The 12,992-nt window shown below is 45.4% G+C and overlaps 1 protein-coding gene across 1 annotated transcript in view; it reads right to left on the bottom strand.

Moving 5' to 3' along the window:
* The window catches only part of FHAD1 (forkhead associated phosphopeptide binding domain 1), a 39,981-nt gene extending 30,018 nt beyond the window's left edge, over window positions 1–9,963 (bottom strand). Inside the window, exons 1-7 of the mRNA XM_033156495.1 lie at window positions 9,877–9,963; window positions 9,161–9,264; window positions 7,089–7,295; window positions 6,030–6,303; window positions 4,857–4,921; window positions 2,244–2,474; window positions 200–323 (exon numbers count right to left, since the gene is read on the bottom strand). Coding sequence (XP_033012386.1) covers window positions 200–323; window positions 2,244–2,474; window positions 4,857–4,921; window positions 6,030–6,303; window positions 7,089–7,295; window positions 9,161–9,256 — 997 coding nt within the window. The 5' untranslated portion in view covers window positions 9,257–9,264; window positions 9,877–9,963. The remainder of the gene's footprint in view (window positions 1–199; window positions 324–2,243; window positions 2,475–4,856; window positions 4,922–6,029; window positions 6,304–7,088; window positions 7,296–9,160; window positions 9,265–9,876) is intronic.
* Window positions 9,964–12,992: the final 3,029 nt, after the last annotated feature.

Genomic DNA, 12,992 nt, shown 5'->3' with positions numbered 1-12,992 from the left:
TAATCACAGTGGTTCTACTCTGTGTAGGATTAATGCTGGTTACAACACTAGAGGTTCTTGTGGATGACTGCAAAAAGGAAGCCCTTAAAAGCCAATTTGAGCTTCCCAAATATAAGGCGGCGAGGGAAAGAACTGACCCAGGCTGTACAAAATAAGGAGCAATTGATCCTGAAGTTATTGCTGACTGGACAAAGCACACCTGTTGTAAGAGAATAGCTCTTCTTCAGCGCCTCAGTTTCTTGCTTCCAGTGTGCAATTTGTAGATCTCGTTCAGAAAGGGAATGGTACAACACTTCACTCGTGTTACTCTGCAAGTTGCAAACCTATTGCAAACATGATTACGGAAACAAAAGATAGAACACAGCCAGTTCACACCAATTTGGATTCAATCGTGCATTTCTATAGCACCAATGCAGACAACAAAACCCCTGTGAGGCAGGCATGCAGAGTGATCCTACAGTCACATTACACTGGGTGGGAAGTCTGGAGAAGACAGGATCTGTGCAGCTCAGCAAACCTAAGTCAGAGGGAGATGGCAATCTCACTGTGGCAAGTGACTGTGGCCCCTGGTCAGGCATTTCAGGCATCACAGTAGTGTAGCTGCAATGGGCATTAAGGCTGCTGCAGAACTGTTTCATTTCCTCCTCATTCACTCATTACCTTCTGGAGCAGAGGTGGGGGATCTGGGGGCCTCCTGGTACAGTTGGACTCCAATTCCCATCAGTCCCAGCCAGCGTGGCCAATGGTCAGAGACGATGGGGAGTTGGAGTGTCACATGCTCCATATCCCAAGGGGCGTAGGAAGGGGTGTGTGGCCCGCCCCAGGTGTCATCCTTGAGCGGGGTGACAAAATGGCACACCGTGGGGATCGGCACTTACCGCGGGGCCTGGCCTGCAGTGCACCCGAGCCCCACGTCTCTATTGGGAGTGATGCGGTGGCTCGGGCCCCGCACTGTCCAAAATGGCAGCATGGGGCTTGCGTATGGCAGGCGGACTCCGTTGGCAGCTTGACACGCCGCCCCCCTGGGTGGATTGCCGCAGGGCCCCCGTGCGTGGATGGCTGCGGCGCCCCTGTGGACGGCTCGCCCCGCCCCCAATGCTCCGGGTGCCGGAGCAGCTAGCTACGCCCCTGCATATTCCTACAATGTATCTTCATCACCAGCTCTCCAATTTTGCTGTCAGGCTGCCGAACCCCAGGCATTGGCTCTTCCATTCTAAACCCAGACATCTATGCAGATCTCTACAGCTGTGCATTATTTTATGCTTATCTTTATCCCACTGGCAACTTCCTTGGATCACCAAATAACCTGTGAGCCCCCAGGTGCAGAATGTCTACAAATTTAATAAATGCAGCCCGGGAAAAGGGCTGATAGTGGTGAGAACAGCTTTGTCTGTTTTCATACATCAAGTTTAAACTGCTTTTGAGTGCCTCTTGCAGCATTCACACACATGTTGTTAATAAATAAGAGAGGTGATTGGAATGCAAGTGAATATACTGCCCAATGTAGGTATTCCATTAACATTAAAAAGCCGGATGAAAGAAGCACCGTTAAGCCGTAAATGTGTGTGTGTGTGGGGGGGAACCCGAAGAGCCAAAAGCAGTTGCATTCCCTCTTCCATCTACATGCTCCAGTTCCCTCCATGACTTCCTGATTAATAACAAACTATTGCTCACTGCTACATCCAAACTGGGCAAACCATGGCTTGCCACTGATCATTAAGTTAGAAGGAATAAAAAGAAAAGAAAAAAGAGAGAGATGGAAGGAGGGGGTTGGTCCAATCCACCCTGTCCTTTCCCATTTTACATAAAAGACATCCTTTCCAATGTATTCACCAGTAAAACAAGCATTTTGTTATGTAAAACACCTCTTTTTGTGTGCACTTTTTGTGCAGCAGAAAAAGGACTCCAAAATCTGAAGAAGAGTGCAATCCAACCAGGAGTTGCATTACAATCTGCAAGCCAGTTCATGAGTGTCGGATTGGGTTGGTCCGCTTCGAAAAAGTGGACTGAACATACTCCTCTCCAACCCCAGCTGTAGCTCTGTGATACAAGTACATGCTTTGAAGGCAAAAGGTTGCATGTTCAAATGCCGGCATCCGTAGATGGGCTGGGAAAGCCCCTTGTTTGAAGCCTGGAAAGATGCTGTCAGTGTAGACAATACCAAATAACAGGCTAATTCAGAGAAAGGCAGCTTCCTATATTTCTGAACCTCAGGTCCATCACTGTCCCCTGTCCCTCCATACCTCCTCTTTCAAGGTTTTAATCTCTTTTGTCTTTGCGGCAACATCTTGTTCAAGGTCCACCAGCTTCTGATGAAACTCAGCGTCCTTCTGGGCAAGAGCTACCGTCATCTTCTCTGTCATCATGGCAATCTCATTTTGAAGATTTGCTATCACCATGTCTTTGCGACTGCACTCGCTTTCAAAGCCAGAGAGGCGGCTGATTTCATTCCCCAGCTTCAGAATTACTTCGTCCTGTGTAGAGGAATACAGCTGCTTGGGACCATAATATGCCTTTGTCCTTGACTAGCTTCTGTTTTTTCTTATTCCTCAACAAAGTGAACAATGGATTCCTTAAGAAATGCCAAATCCCTCTATTCTAGTTATTAATTATATACACATTTCACCATATGAAGCAGTAATCTGCATAATATTTACTTGCCCTACACCAGGGATGACTAACCTGCAGATTTCCAGATATTGTGGGACTGCAATTTCCATTATCTCTGTCCACTGGGCATATTAGCTGGGCCTGGTGGGATGTGAAGTCCGTGAACATCTATCTGGAGAGCCACAAATTTGCTATCCTGCCCTTTTCCCTAAAATTCACCTTCTAGTAACGTTCTTATCAAACCAGTACTCAGGCACCATGAAATAAGAAGTGCTTGGATGCCCTTCACATCTAGCATTGTCTTCTCCCAGCTGCTAATCAGGTGCCCCTAGGAAGCCCGCAAGCAGGATATGAGAGCAACAATCCTCTCCTGATTCCCAATAACCAGTACACTGCTTCCGATACTGGAGTTAGTACTATTAGCCACATTCACTGTTGGTTTTGACTTTCAATGCCCTCTACAGCTTGGAACCAGGGAAAGATTGCCTCCACATATGCCTGTCCAGACTTTGAGATCTTTTTCCAAGGTCCTTTTCCAATTGCCCCAGCCAGGTGAGGTGTGGCAGGAGACTAAAGTGGGGAAAAGCTTTTTCAGTAATAGCTCCCCAACTACAGAATGCTCTCTCCAGAGAGGCTCGCCTGGCGTCTCCTCTGACATCATTTTGGTGACAGGCAAGGGCCATTTTTGTTTTCTCAGGTCTCTTAATCTGTTCCATCTTTCAGCTTTATCTCTGCCAATTGATTTTATACTGCATTAATATGCCTTATTCCTGATAGGGTTTTATTTATGTCTTTGCCTGCAACACCTTCCTGAGAACTTTGTTAAAGGGTATGATATAAAATACCAAGAATAAATAAATATCATTCTCATTTACTGCTGCTGCCTCCTCTGATTGTAAGGCTCTTGGGGTGATAACTGTCCAGGTGTTTATAAAAATATCATGCATACAGATGGTGTTACATTATGATCATTAATAAAATAATTTTAAAGAACGTAGTAAGAGGCCAGCCACTTCTGACCAAAGGTCAATGTAGACTTGAATCCTAATTCCCCAGTGGCCAACCAGATGCCTTTGGGAAGGCCACAATGAGGACATGAGCTCAAAGCCCCCTCCTGCTCATGTTCCTCAGTACCTGGCATTCAGAGGCACTCTGGCACATTAAGTTATATAGAGTCATTGCCACTGGTTACCTTGCCTCCTCCATGAATCTGGCTAATCCCTCTTTAAGGCCACCCAATTTGGTGGCCATCACTACATCCTGTTTCACAATGTGCTCCAGGAAGAGGCAGTTGAAAAGTCATCACCGTCATCATGCTCAGATGGCCTTGGTTTTGGGAATTCTCCTGTTCCAGCATGTCTGATCCTTCTGTCCATGTTGATCCCCAGCAGAATTCCCCATTAAGCATGACAACAGGGGTGATACTTCCCCACTAGGTACTAAAGACAGTTTAGTTACCTACTAAGAGGCCTTCAATATGTCTCATCATCCCTTGCAGGACTTTTCATTGGAACCAGGGAGAGGGTCTTCTCTGTAGCTGAATTTAGGCTTTGGAATGCCTTCATGAAGTTAAGACCATTTCATCCTCTCCTTAATAGCATTTCACTGTATTGCTAAAAACTTCCTTTGTGACCATAAAACACATCAACCCTACAGCTATTTTAAAATGTTTTGTTCCAATGCTGTCTGTCTGGAAATGGTTTTACTTGGTAGACTTATCACTGTTGCCCATCTATTATTTTTCTGCCTTTAGCCTTTTAACTCTGTTGTTATTTTTAAGCTTGTTTGTCGCAAAAAGGTCTCCAAGTGACTTACAGCAGATTGAAAAGCATAAGCTAAGTATAAACACATTATAATACAGACACATTCACATAAAAACACATGCAATTGATAAAAAATAGACAAAAAAACTCCCCATAACAGCAGCAGAACACGTTGGAAGTACACCAGCACCAAAACAACATAATCATTGCCTATCAAAAAAACTGGGGTGCCGGCGGGCTGGGGAGCTGCAACAAGATATTCAAAATTATTTATTGGTTTCAAAGTGTTAGCAGCCTTGGAACTCAATGGAAGGTGGAATACAAATGTTCTTAGTCGGGCTTTTCCAATCTGATGCCCTCCAGATGTAGTTGGACTCGGGGACGATGAGAGGTGGAGACCGACAATACCTGGAGGGCACCAGGTTGAGGAAGACTGCTTTAAACACTTAGAGATAATTGTACACTTCCACGTAGGAACCTCACCTTTTCCTTGAGAAGTGCATCCCCTTGATGAACGTTTGTCAAAGACCCAATAGCAGCTCCGCTTCCTGGAACAGAACAAGACACTCAGAGAGTGACAGTGAAAAAGTAATCTTACCCTGAGTTTGATGGTGCATTTTTATTGCTGCTTCTTGCCAAGGCACTTCTGTAACTTGGCTTCAAGCACTGATAAGCCAGTCTCCCCACCCCACCCCTCACTTCTGCCAACTCATTAGACAATAGCAATTTGGGGACAGAAGTGCGGGGTGGGGGGGTGGGAGGAAGTACAATGCTCTATTATTATTCATCACTGTTTGGTTTTCTTATAAGTGCTTAAAGTATGGAAACTAAAATACACCAGCAAGTGATGCTGACACCTTCCAGGCTTAACTACCATGCATTTTTGAAAGCTGCTTGTTTGCTTGGATACATCTTAAGATATTTTAAACAAATTTTGCATGCTCGTTCCTGAGATCAGGTAGCAGATTTTTGTCTATGTTTGGATACAATTGGATGCTGCACCTTTCAAAACTGCACAGATTACAAAACTGCACTGACTCCTTGATTTCTTAGAATTTCTGAGCAATGCTGGGTACAAGACTGCTAGTTGAAATAAATGCTAGATTTGACATTTGAACACAACTACACATTGCAAATTTGAAAATATGTAGACTTTGGATTGTGTCGCTGCTATTAAGCAGAAATCAAGTAGTGCACAACAACCTGTTGTTATTATTACTCACCCATCACCAGCTGGTCCCAGGGTGGGTTACAATTTAAAATTCAGAAAAATACCGGTAGTTAAAACTTACATCATTCACAAGGATGGGGGTGGGGGTGGGTCCTAAATTCTCTCACCCTTCAGATCCCTCCCCAAAATTCTTCTGTAAAGCATTTGGGCTCACTCCCAACCCAAGTAGAACCATTCACCTCTTGTTACTCTTCTCTCACTCTCTTTATTGCACATTCTATTCCTTTCCCCCTTCCACCCCTTTGTTTTCTCTTGCACATATGCCATTTAGATTGCAAACTCCTTGCAGGCAGGGACCTGTGTTTTTGTTTATGATGGTCTGCAGAGCGCCACAATGCCACCATTTACACAATAAATAACCACTGATACCTAGAACCACATTACTGGGCCTTCCAAGCAATGTGACACGAGGCTTAGGGCAATACCTGGTATTGGTGCAGAAGGCTTGATGAACGCATCAGGAGAGAAAGAAGGTGAAGCAACTGGTCTGCCCCAAGCATTTACAGGCCTTTTCCTAAGCGGTGGATGTGGCAAAGTCCCACTTCCGCCATAGGACCAACTGCGGCTAATGGGCGGGGACCTTTGAGACTGAAGGGATGGAAACTGAGAAGCGGCCACTGGCGAAGGAGGCTTTGTCTCTGTGACTAAATGGAGCTGCCCCGGCCAGGCTACACGGCGACTCACAGGAGGGCGGGAGACCTATGGGGGGGTAAGTTTTTAAAAGTCCATTAAAATAATAAAACGTAGGCATAAATCAAACCCTCCCAATAAAGTCTTATTGTTAGAAACATGAAAAAAGAACCACAACAACAGATTCCATGTATTGATTAATTATAGCATAGTATCTAATACACTCCTGCCCACCTAGCAGTTCAAAAGCACATCAAAGTGCAAGTAGATAAATAGGTACCGCTGCGGCGGGAAGGTAAACGGCGTTTCCGTGCGCTGCTCTGGTTTGCCAGAAGCAGCTTAGTCATGCTGGCTGCATGACCTGGAAGCTGTCTGCGGACAAATGCCGGCTCCGTTGGCTTATAGAGCGAGATGAGTGCTGCAACCCCAGAGTCGTTTGCGACTGGACCTAACGGTCAGGGTTCCTTTACCTTTACCTATCTAATACACACACACACACACACACACACACACACCTTCAGATAAAGACCCTCTCCCAACCAGGTAGACCACTAGGATAGGTAGAACTCTGCTTATCATTTTAGTTTATATGAGAAACATCCATCTCAAATAGGTCTCAGTTGCCTCAGGCATAATATGGAAAGCTGTAAAAATAAAACTGGCATTAAGTGCTTCAAGTGTACTTGGGATTCAATGCACTAAGTGCTGTCTGAGCAACATGGCAATCACTGTGATACAACTCAGGTTATTGTACATGTTTAAGACTGAAGTGCTAGAAGCAAACAGCAAAGTATAAAAGGGCCTATGAAAAGCATTAAACAGTGACCTTATAAAATGAATGATATCACCTTTACCTGAGGTCCATTTTCTAGCACAAGCTCAAAGGCTGTTCCATTGGAGCCAAACCGCAAAATGTCTCCAGGGCTCACTTTCACTGCCGCGTTCTGAATGTGGCAATCATTAACAAACGTTCCATGGGTCGAGTTGAAATCCCGGAGAATGAAGCTGTTTTCTGAATCACTGAATTCGATGGCTGCATGGTGCTCTTCAATCCCTAGAGACTGAAAGTTACATTTCAAAACTCAGCAGCATAAAAACTTCCTGGAGATACAGACTTGTTCAATACTACTGCTTGATACTTGTTTCTCAAACCAGCTTCACACCTACTAGAGTCATTAAGCAGTTCCTAATTTGCCTCTAGCCAAGGTGTGAACACCATTGCATAGACATCCCTGCTCTGTCAACTTCCCCTGTTGTGTACAATTCTGACACTAATGAAACCATACTGATGTGAACAGCTGGGGGCGGGGGAAGAACTGTGACATGCACTGAAAAACAAAACAAAAACAAAAAACTGCTCTCTAAGACAGTAAAGTGAGCATCCCTTAAATTAGGCTGTTAGAATCCCTGATTTGTAGTAACTAAGATGTACGTTCCAGGGTATGCTTCTGCTTTGCTCTCTGTCTCTTTCTGTCTCTCTCACTCTCCCCCCTCCACTCCCTGCTCCCCTATTTTGCATCTGGCTCCAGTTGGTGGACCCCAATTGGGATTCTAGTAAAAAGTGAAAACAAAAAGAAATTAGATCCTACAAGCCACAGAAGTCTACCCCAGAACACAGTCTGAAAGCCAACAATTTGGTGCAGGTCCCATCATCCTTTGTTGTTGTTTAGTTGTTTGGTCGTGTCCAACTCTTCGTGACCCCATGGACCAGAGCACGCCAGGCACTCCTGTCTTCCACTGCCTCCCGCAGTTTGGTCAGACTCATGTTGGTAGCTTTGAGAACACTTCCAACCATCTCGTCCTCTGTCGCCCCCTTCTCCTTGTGCCCTCCATCTTTCCCAGCATCAGGGTCTTTTCCAGGGAGTCTTCTTTTCTCATGAGGTGGCCAAAGTATTGGAGTCTCAGCTTCAGGATCTGTCCTACCAGTGAGCACTCAGGGCTCATTTCTTTAAGGATGGATAGGTTTGATCTTCTAGCAGTCCATGGGACTCTCAAGAGTCTCCTCCAGCACCATAATTCAAAAGCATCATTTCTTCGGTGATCAGCCTTCTTTATGGTCCAGCTCTCACTTCCATACATCGCTACTGGGAAAACCATAGTTTTAACTATACGGACCTTTGTTGGCAAGGTGATGTCTCTGCTTTTTAAGATGCTGTCTAGGTTTGTCATTGATTTTCTCCCAAGAAGCAGGTGTCTTTTAATTTCGTGACTGCTGCCACCATCTGCAGTGATCATGGAACCCAAGAAAGTAAAATCTCTCACTGCCTCCATTTCTTCCCCTTCTATTTGCCAGGATGTGATGGGACCAGTGGCCATGATCTTAGTTTTTTTGATGTTGAGCTTCAGACCATATTTTGCGCTCTCCTCTTTCACCCTCATTCATCATTCATCCTTAGCCACTGGCTATGCTAGCAGAGGCTGGTGGGAATTAGGGCCTGACAACATCTGGAGGGAGACAGAACAGTGAGCTTCATGGTTGATCAAGGATTTGAATCTGTATCTCTCTGGTTCTGGGTTGTGGGTGTAGCCAAGAGGGGGCAGGGGGAAGCTGCCCCCCCAGATCAAGTAAAACAATAGAAATACTTAAGTAACTGACCGATCCTGTTAGTTCTGCCCATCCTAACAAAAATCCTGCCTATGCCCATGTCCTAGGTCCATTATTTTTACCAAGGGGCAGGGAACCTGTAGGTGCTCCAGATGTTGCTGGGCTCCAACTCCCATCAGCCCCAGCCAGCATGATCAATAGCCAAGGATGGTGGGAGTTGTAGTCCAACAACATTTGGAGGGCCAGAGCATCCCCATCCATGCTCCAACCACCACACCTCACAGGCAATTCTGCACAAGTTAAAAAAGCACAGTTCTAAAATGTGGTAAGACATCTAACAGCAAATACAATAAGCAGAATCAGTTAATCTGATAAAATCACCTTCAGGATGATGTCAGAGTCTTCATGCCATCCTATAGTAGTTATCTTTGGCCTCAGTGCCAAGATGCCATCAGGACTCTTCAGAAAAGCCTTCATGGTGTTGCCTATAAAATGTATGCAAAAAGCAGGTTTGAATGCTCATAGGAGAGAGCACAGCCATGAATATCAATTTTTGTTTTGTGGTTATGCCGATAAAACAAAAGGTTGTTTTTCTTAGGTGTCTTAAATACCATTATTGCTAGAAAGGGAGCATACAAAGTTCTGTCAATCTTAGCCATACTCTGAGGAGGAGACCTAATGCAATCAATAAGGGGGTATTGTTTTTATCCTGGTATGCATTTTTTTATATACCCGGTATATTCTACACCCTGTAATCTTTGGAGGGAAGGTGGCATAGAAATTTAATAAATAATAATAAGTGCATTAATTTCAGTGGGTAGAACTTATATGGATGCATCCCATTTAGCTGTGATTTCTGCATTGGCTCCCTTCCCACTCTACAATTTTTTGTTTTCTTCTATTTCTTCAGAGAATAAACGAAAACAAACTCTAAGATCAAGCAGGTGAAATAAACAAAGCGAGCCAAAAATAAGCTCTTGCTCCTGCCAATTCCCTGCCTCCCAATTGCACAGGTGAGGTGGAGGAGGAGGGACTTCTCTACAGTTGTATGCCTAGGCCATGCACTCTGCACATGCTTAAGGGAGTAACGCTCTCACCTTTAGCTTTCTTCCTCCAGGGGTTGAAAGCATGTGGTCGGACTAAAGCTTGGAAGAAATTAAAATACAAACACACACAAAGAAACACACACGACACCCACCCACAGCCCCGCCATGGCCCCAACCAACCTCCCCCTCAATCCAGTCGACCAGAGCCGCCACCTTCAGGCCTGTGCGCGCTTGTGTAGCCGACGGACTCGTCTCCATGGCAACCCAGCTAGGCCGTGGCCTCCACCTGGAGGCAGAGCATGAGAAGGAGGAGCGAAACCAGCCCTCCGGTGGCCATGGCAACCGGATAGGCCCAGCTAGGCCGCGGCCTCCGTCTCCATGGCAACCAAGAAGGCTGGGCTAGGCCGCGGCCTCCATCCCCGCGTGGCGAGCTTTCCTTTCCCCGTCGTTTTCCCCATTCCGCCTTGACAAACCGCCTTTGCGATAAGGAAAAACTTGACAACACGCCCCCCCCCCCCGCAGTGATCATCTGCACTCACACGTGCGTTTTATTTGCCTGCTGTACATTTATTCCCCGCCCCTTTCCCCCTGCAAGTTGCCAACCCAGCATGGTTTCCTCACGCCCAATTTCATCCTCACAACGACCCTGCGAGGTGGGTTAAGCTGAGAGGCAGGAGCTTTAAACCTGAACAGGGATTCGATCCTAGGTCTTTCCAGTTCTATTCCAAAAAAGTGGCCACAATAAAGTGACCACAGTACAACTTAGTGTAAATTTCCAGGGAAAGCCTTTAAAGGCAGGTGTAATTTCACGGTGAAGCAGGTTGCATTCACAGTTCAAATTCAATGGTGCCACAGAGTACAGTATTGGTAAAGCTTCCTGGTTTGTGGGCAGAAGCTGCCCCCATAGTCAAGCCTTAACTGAAAGCACAGAGATTCAGCCATCAATGGAAAATGCTGTCTAGCAAAACAGAAATTCAAAATTCTTACAGCAAAGCATGTTTCTGAAGTGCTCTTTGATGCTTTCATTATGATCCATATTAGGACCTATCCTATTACTCGATTGTAAATAGCTACGAACTATTCTTAATATGGTAGTTTTGTATATGTGACTGGCCCTGGGAGGTTGTGCTGAAGGGAGGGTAAGAAATCTATTTATGAACAATTAATTAACAATTATTATGAACAGTGAGCCAGATGAGCCAGCACCCATAGCTTAGTGGTAGAACACGTGCTTACACTGCCAAAGGTCTTGGGTTCAAAACCCCAGCAGCTCCAGGTATTTCCGGGAACAGGCCATCTGAAACCCTGGAGAGGTGCTGCCAGTCAGTGTAGACAGTACTAAGATAGATGGACCAAAAGTCTGATGTGGTTTACCTCTTCCTGTGTTTAGTGCTTTCCCATACCCCATAATGAAAAACCAGGAGTCAAGGATGCTTTAGCTGAGATTCCTGCATTGCAGGGGGTTGGACTAGATGATCCTTGGGGTCCCTTCCAAGTCTACAATTCTGATTCTAGGACATGCTTCTAATGCCAGTTTTCATTCTAAAAAAAGGTTTGTCAGCTGATTGTCTCCTGTTCAGTATTACCGGTTCATACTGCTGAGAAAGCTGTATTGATGCTGCAACTGCCTCTTCTGCACCAAGTAAGTGATTTATGCATTTATAAGATATATAACTTGATTTTTTTATTGCAGCCCTATGTGTCTTCACAGCATTACCAAAATGCAGCAACAGATGCAAAGACACATATATAAAGAAAAGCAGTTGAACTAGAGCTACTAGCTGATGTCTCTGCTTACCTCCAGTAGTTAGGAAAGTCCAAGGACCACAGCAACCACTCCCCACTCCTATGACTACCCAGAGAACAGCAGGTGATGGACGAAGCAGCCATCAATCAGGCTTGGCGTCAGTACCAAGGCTGGCTTAGACATGTCGGGGCCCACCTGGACGCACACTGGTCACTACAGCATCCTTATACCCCACCCCCCATTTTATAGCCACAGAAGAGTCATTTTATTATTTTTACTTTAAAACTTTATTATCCTTTTCTACAACAAAATTCTGCTTATCCCCATGTGTGCTTATCTCCAGGCTAGCAGAAGGAAACTCCACCTCATTCCTGTAGTAACAATGTGCTTTTTGAATGCAAAATTGCACTTGCCAAGCATTTGGCAAGCTTGCTTTCGAAGCTGCATTAAGAAATGGGTGAACCCAAACAAAAGCGGCTGGGGCAATGAACATGAGTCTTCTAGTAGGCTGCATTCCAGCCCCTAAAAAGGCAAAGGGTTCTACACTCCCTGCTCCTCACTAAATTCCCAAGGAGGGTGCAAAACAACACTGGTGAAAGATGTGGCCTAGGGAGGGGAGGAGCTTAGGGAGAGCACTGAGGGTCTGATAGAAAGCCTCAACAGGCCACATTTAACCACCTGACTGCAGGTTCCCGAACCTCACTCTAATGTATCAGGAATGTAGACACAATTAAAAAGCACCTGAAGTATCTCCCCCGCCCCTGCATTGTAAGACCCTTTCATCCCGCATCTAAATTTATGTAGCTGTGTCACTGCTTATCTGCCTCCCTTTCCTAGAGGCATTTAGTGCTAGATGGCCCTGTGGAGGGGAAGGCTTAAAAGCCAAAAGGGTGTTTTAAAACATGTGGGGGGGGGGAATTAATTGTCCCACTGCAGGGATGGGGAACTTTTGTAGTTCCAGCTATTGCTGGAACCACTTTTCCCAACTTTCCAAACCACTGGTTGTGCTGGTGGGAGATAGGGTGCAAGAACATCTGGAGGGATATGCCCCCCCCCATCCGCTCTACAGTATGAGACCAAAAAGCAAAAATATTATAGCTTCTTCAGGAGCAGCATGAAAAATGGCAAACTGTGCCTTAGTGTTTATGTGCATGAGGCCCAGAATACAGCCTCTCCCTCCAGCCTCAGAGATTTAACCACCAGGAAAGATAGAGGACTAAACTTGGGGGAAGGTGAGGAAATGATGATTCTGACCAATTCACACCCGTAATAAAAATAAAATAAAATAAAGGGTGCTATATTGGGGCAGAGACCAGAAAATCAGGGACTGTAGGAGCACATGCTTATTATTGTACTTTGCACAATGTGTGATGCCCTTACACATTGCTAAAAGAAACTCCAGGTTAGACAACACACACAT

This window comes from Lacerta agilis, chromosome 8, assembly GCF_009819535.1.
Source record: "Lacerta agilis isolate rLacAgi1 chromosome 8, rLacAgi1.pri, whole genome shotgun sequence".
In the NCBI taxonomy this organism is placed as follows: Eukaryota; Metazoa; Chordata; class Lepidosauria; order Squamata; family Lacertidae; genus Lacerta; species Lacerta agilis.
The sequence above is the reverse complement of the archived record's forward strand: the minus strand, read 5'-3'. Positions and strand labels throughout refer to the sequence as shown.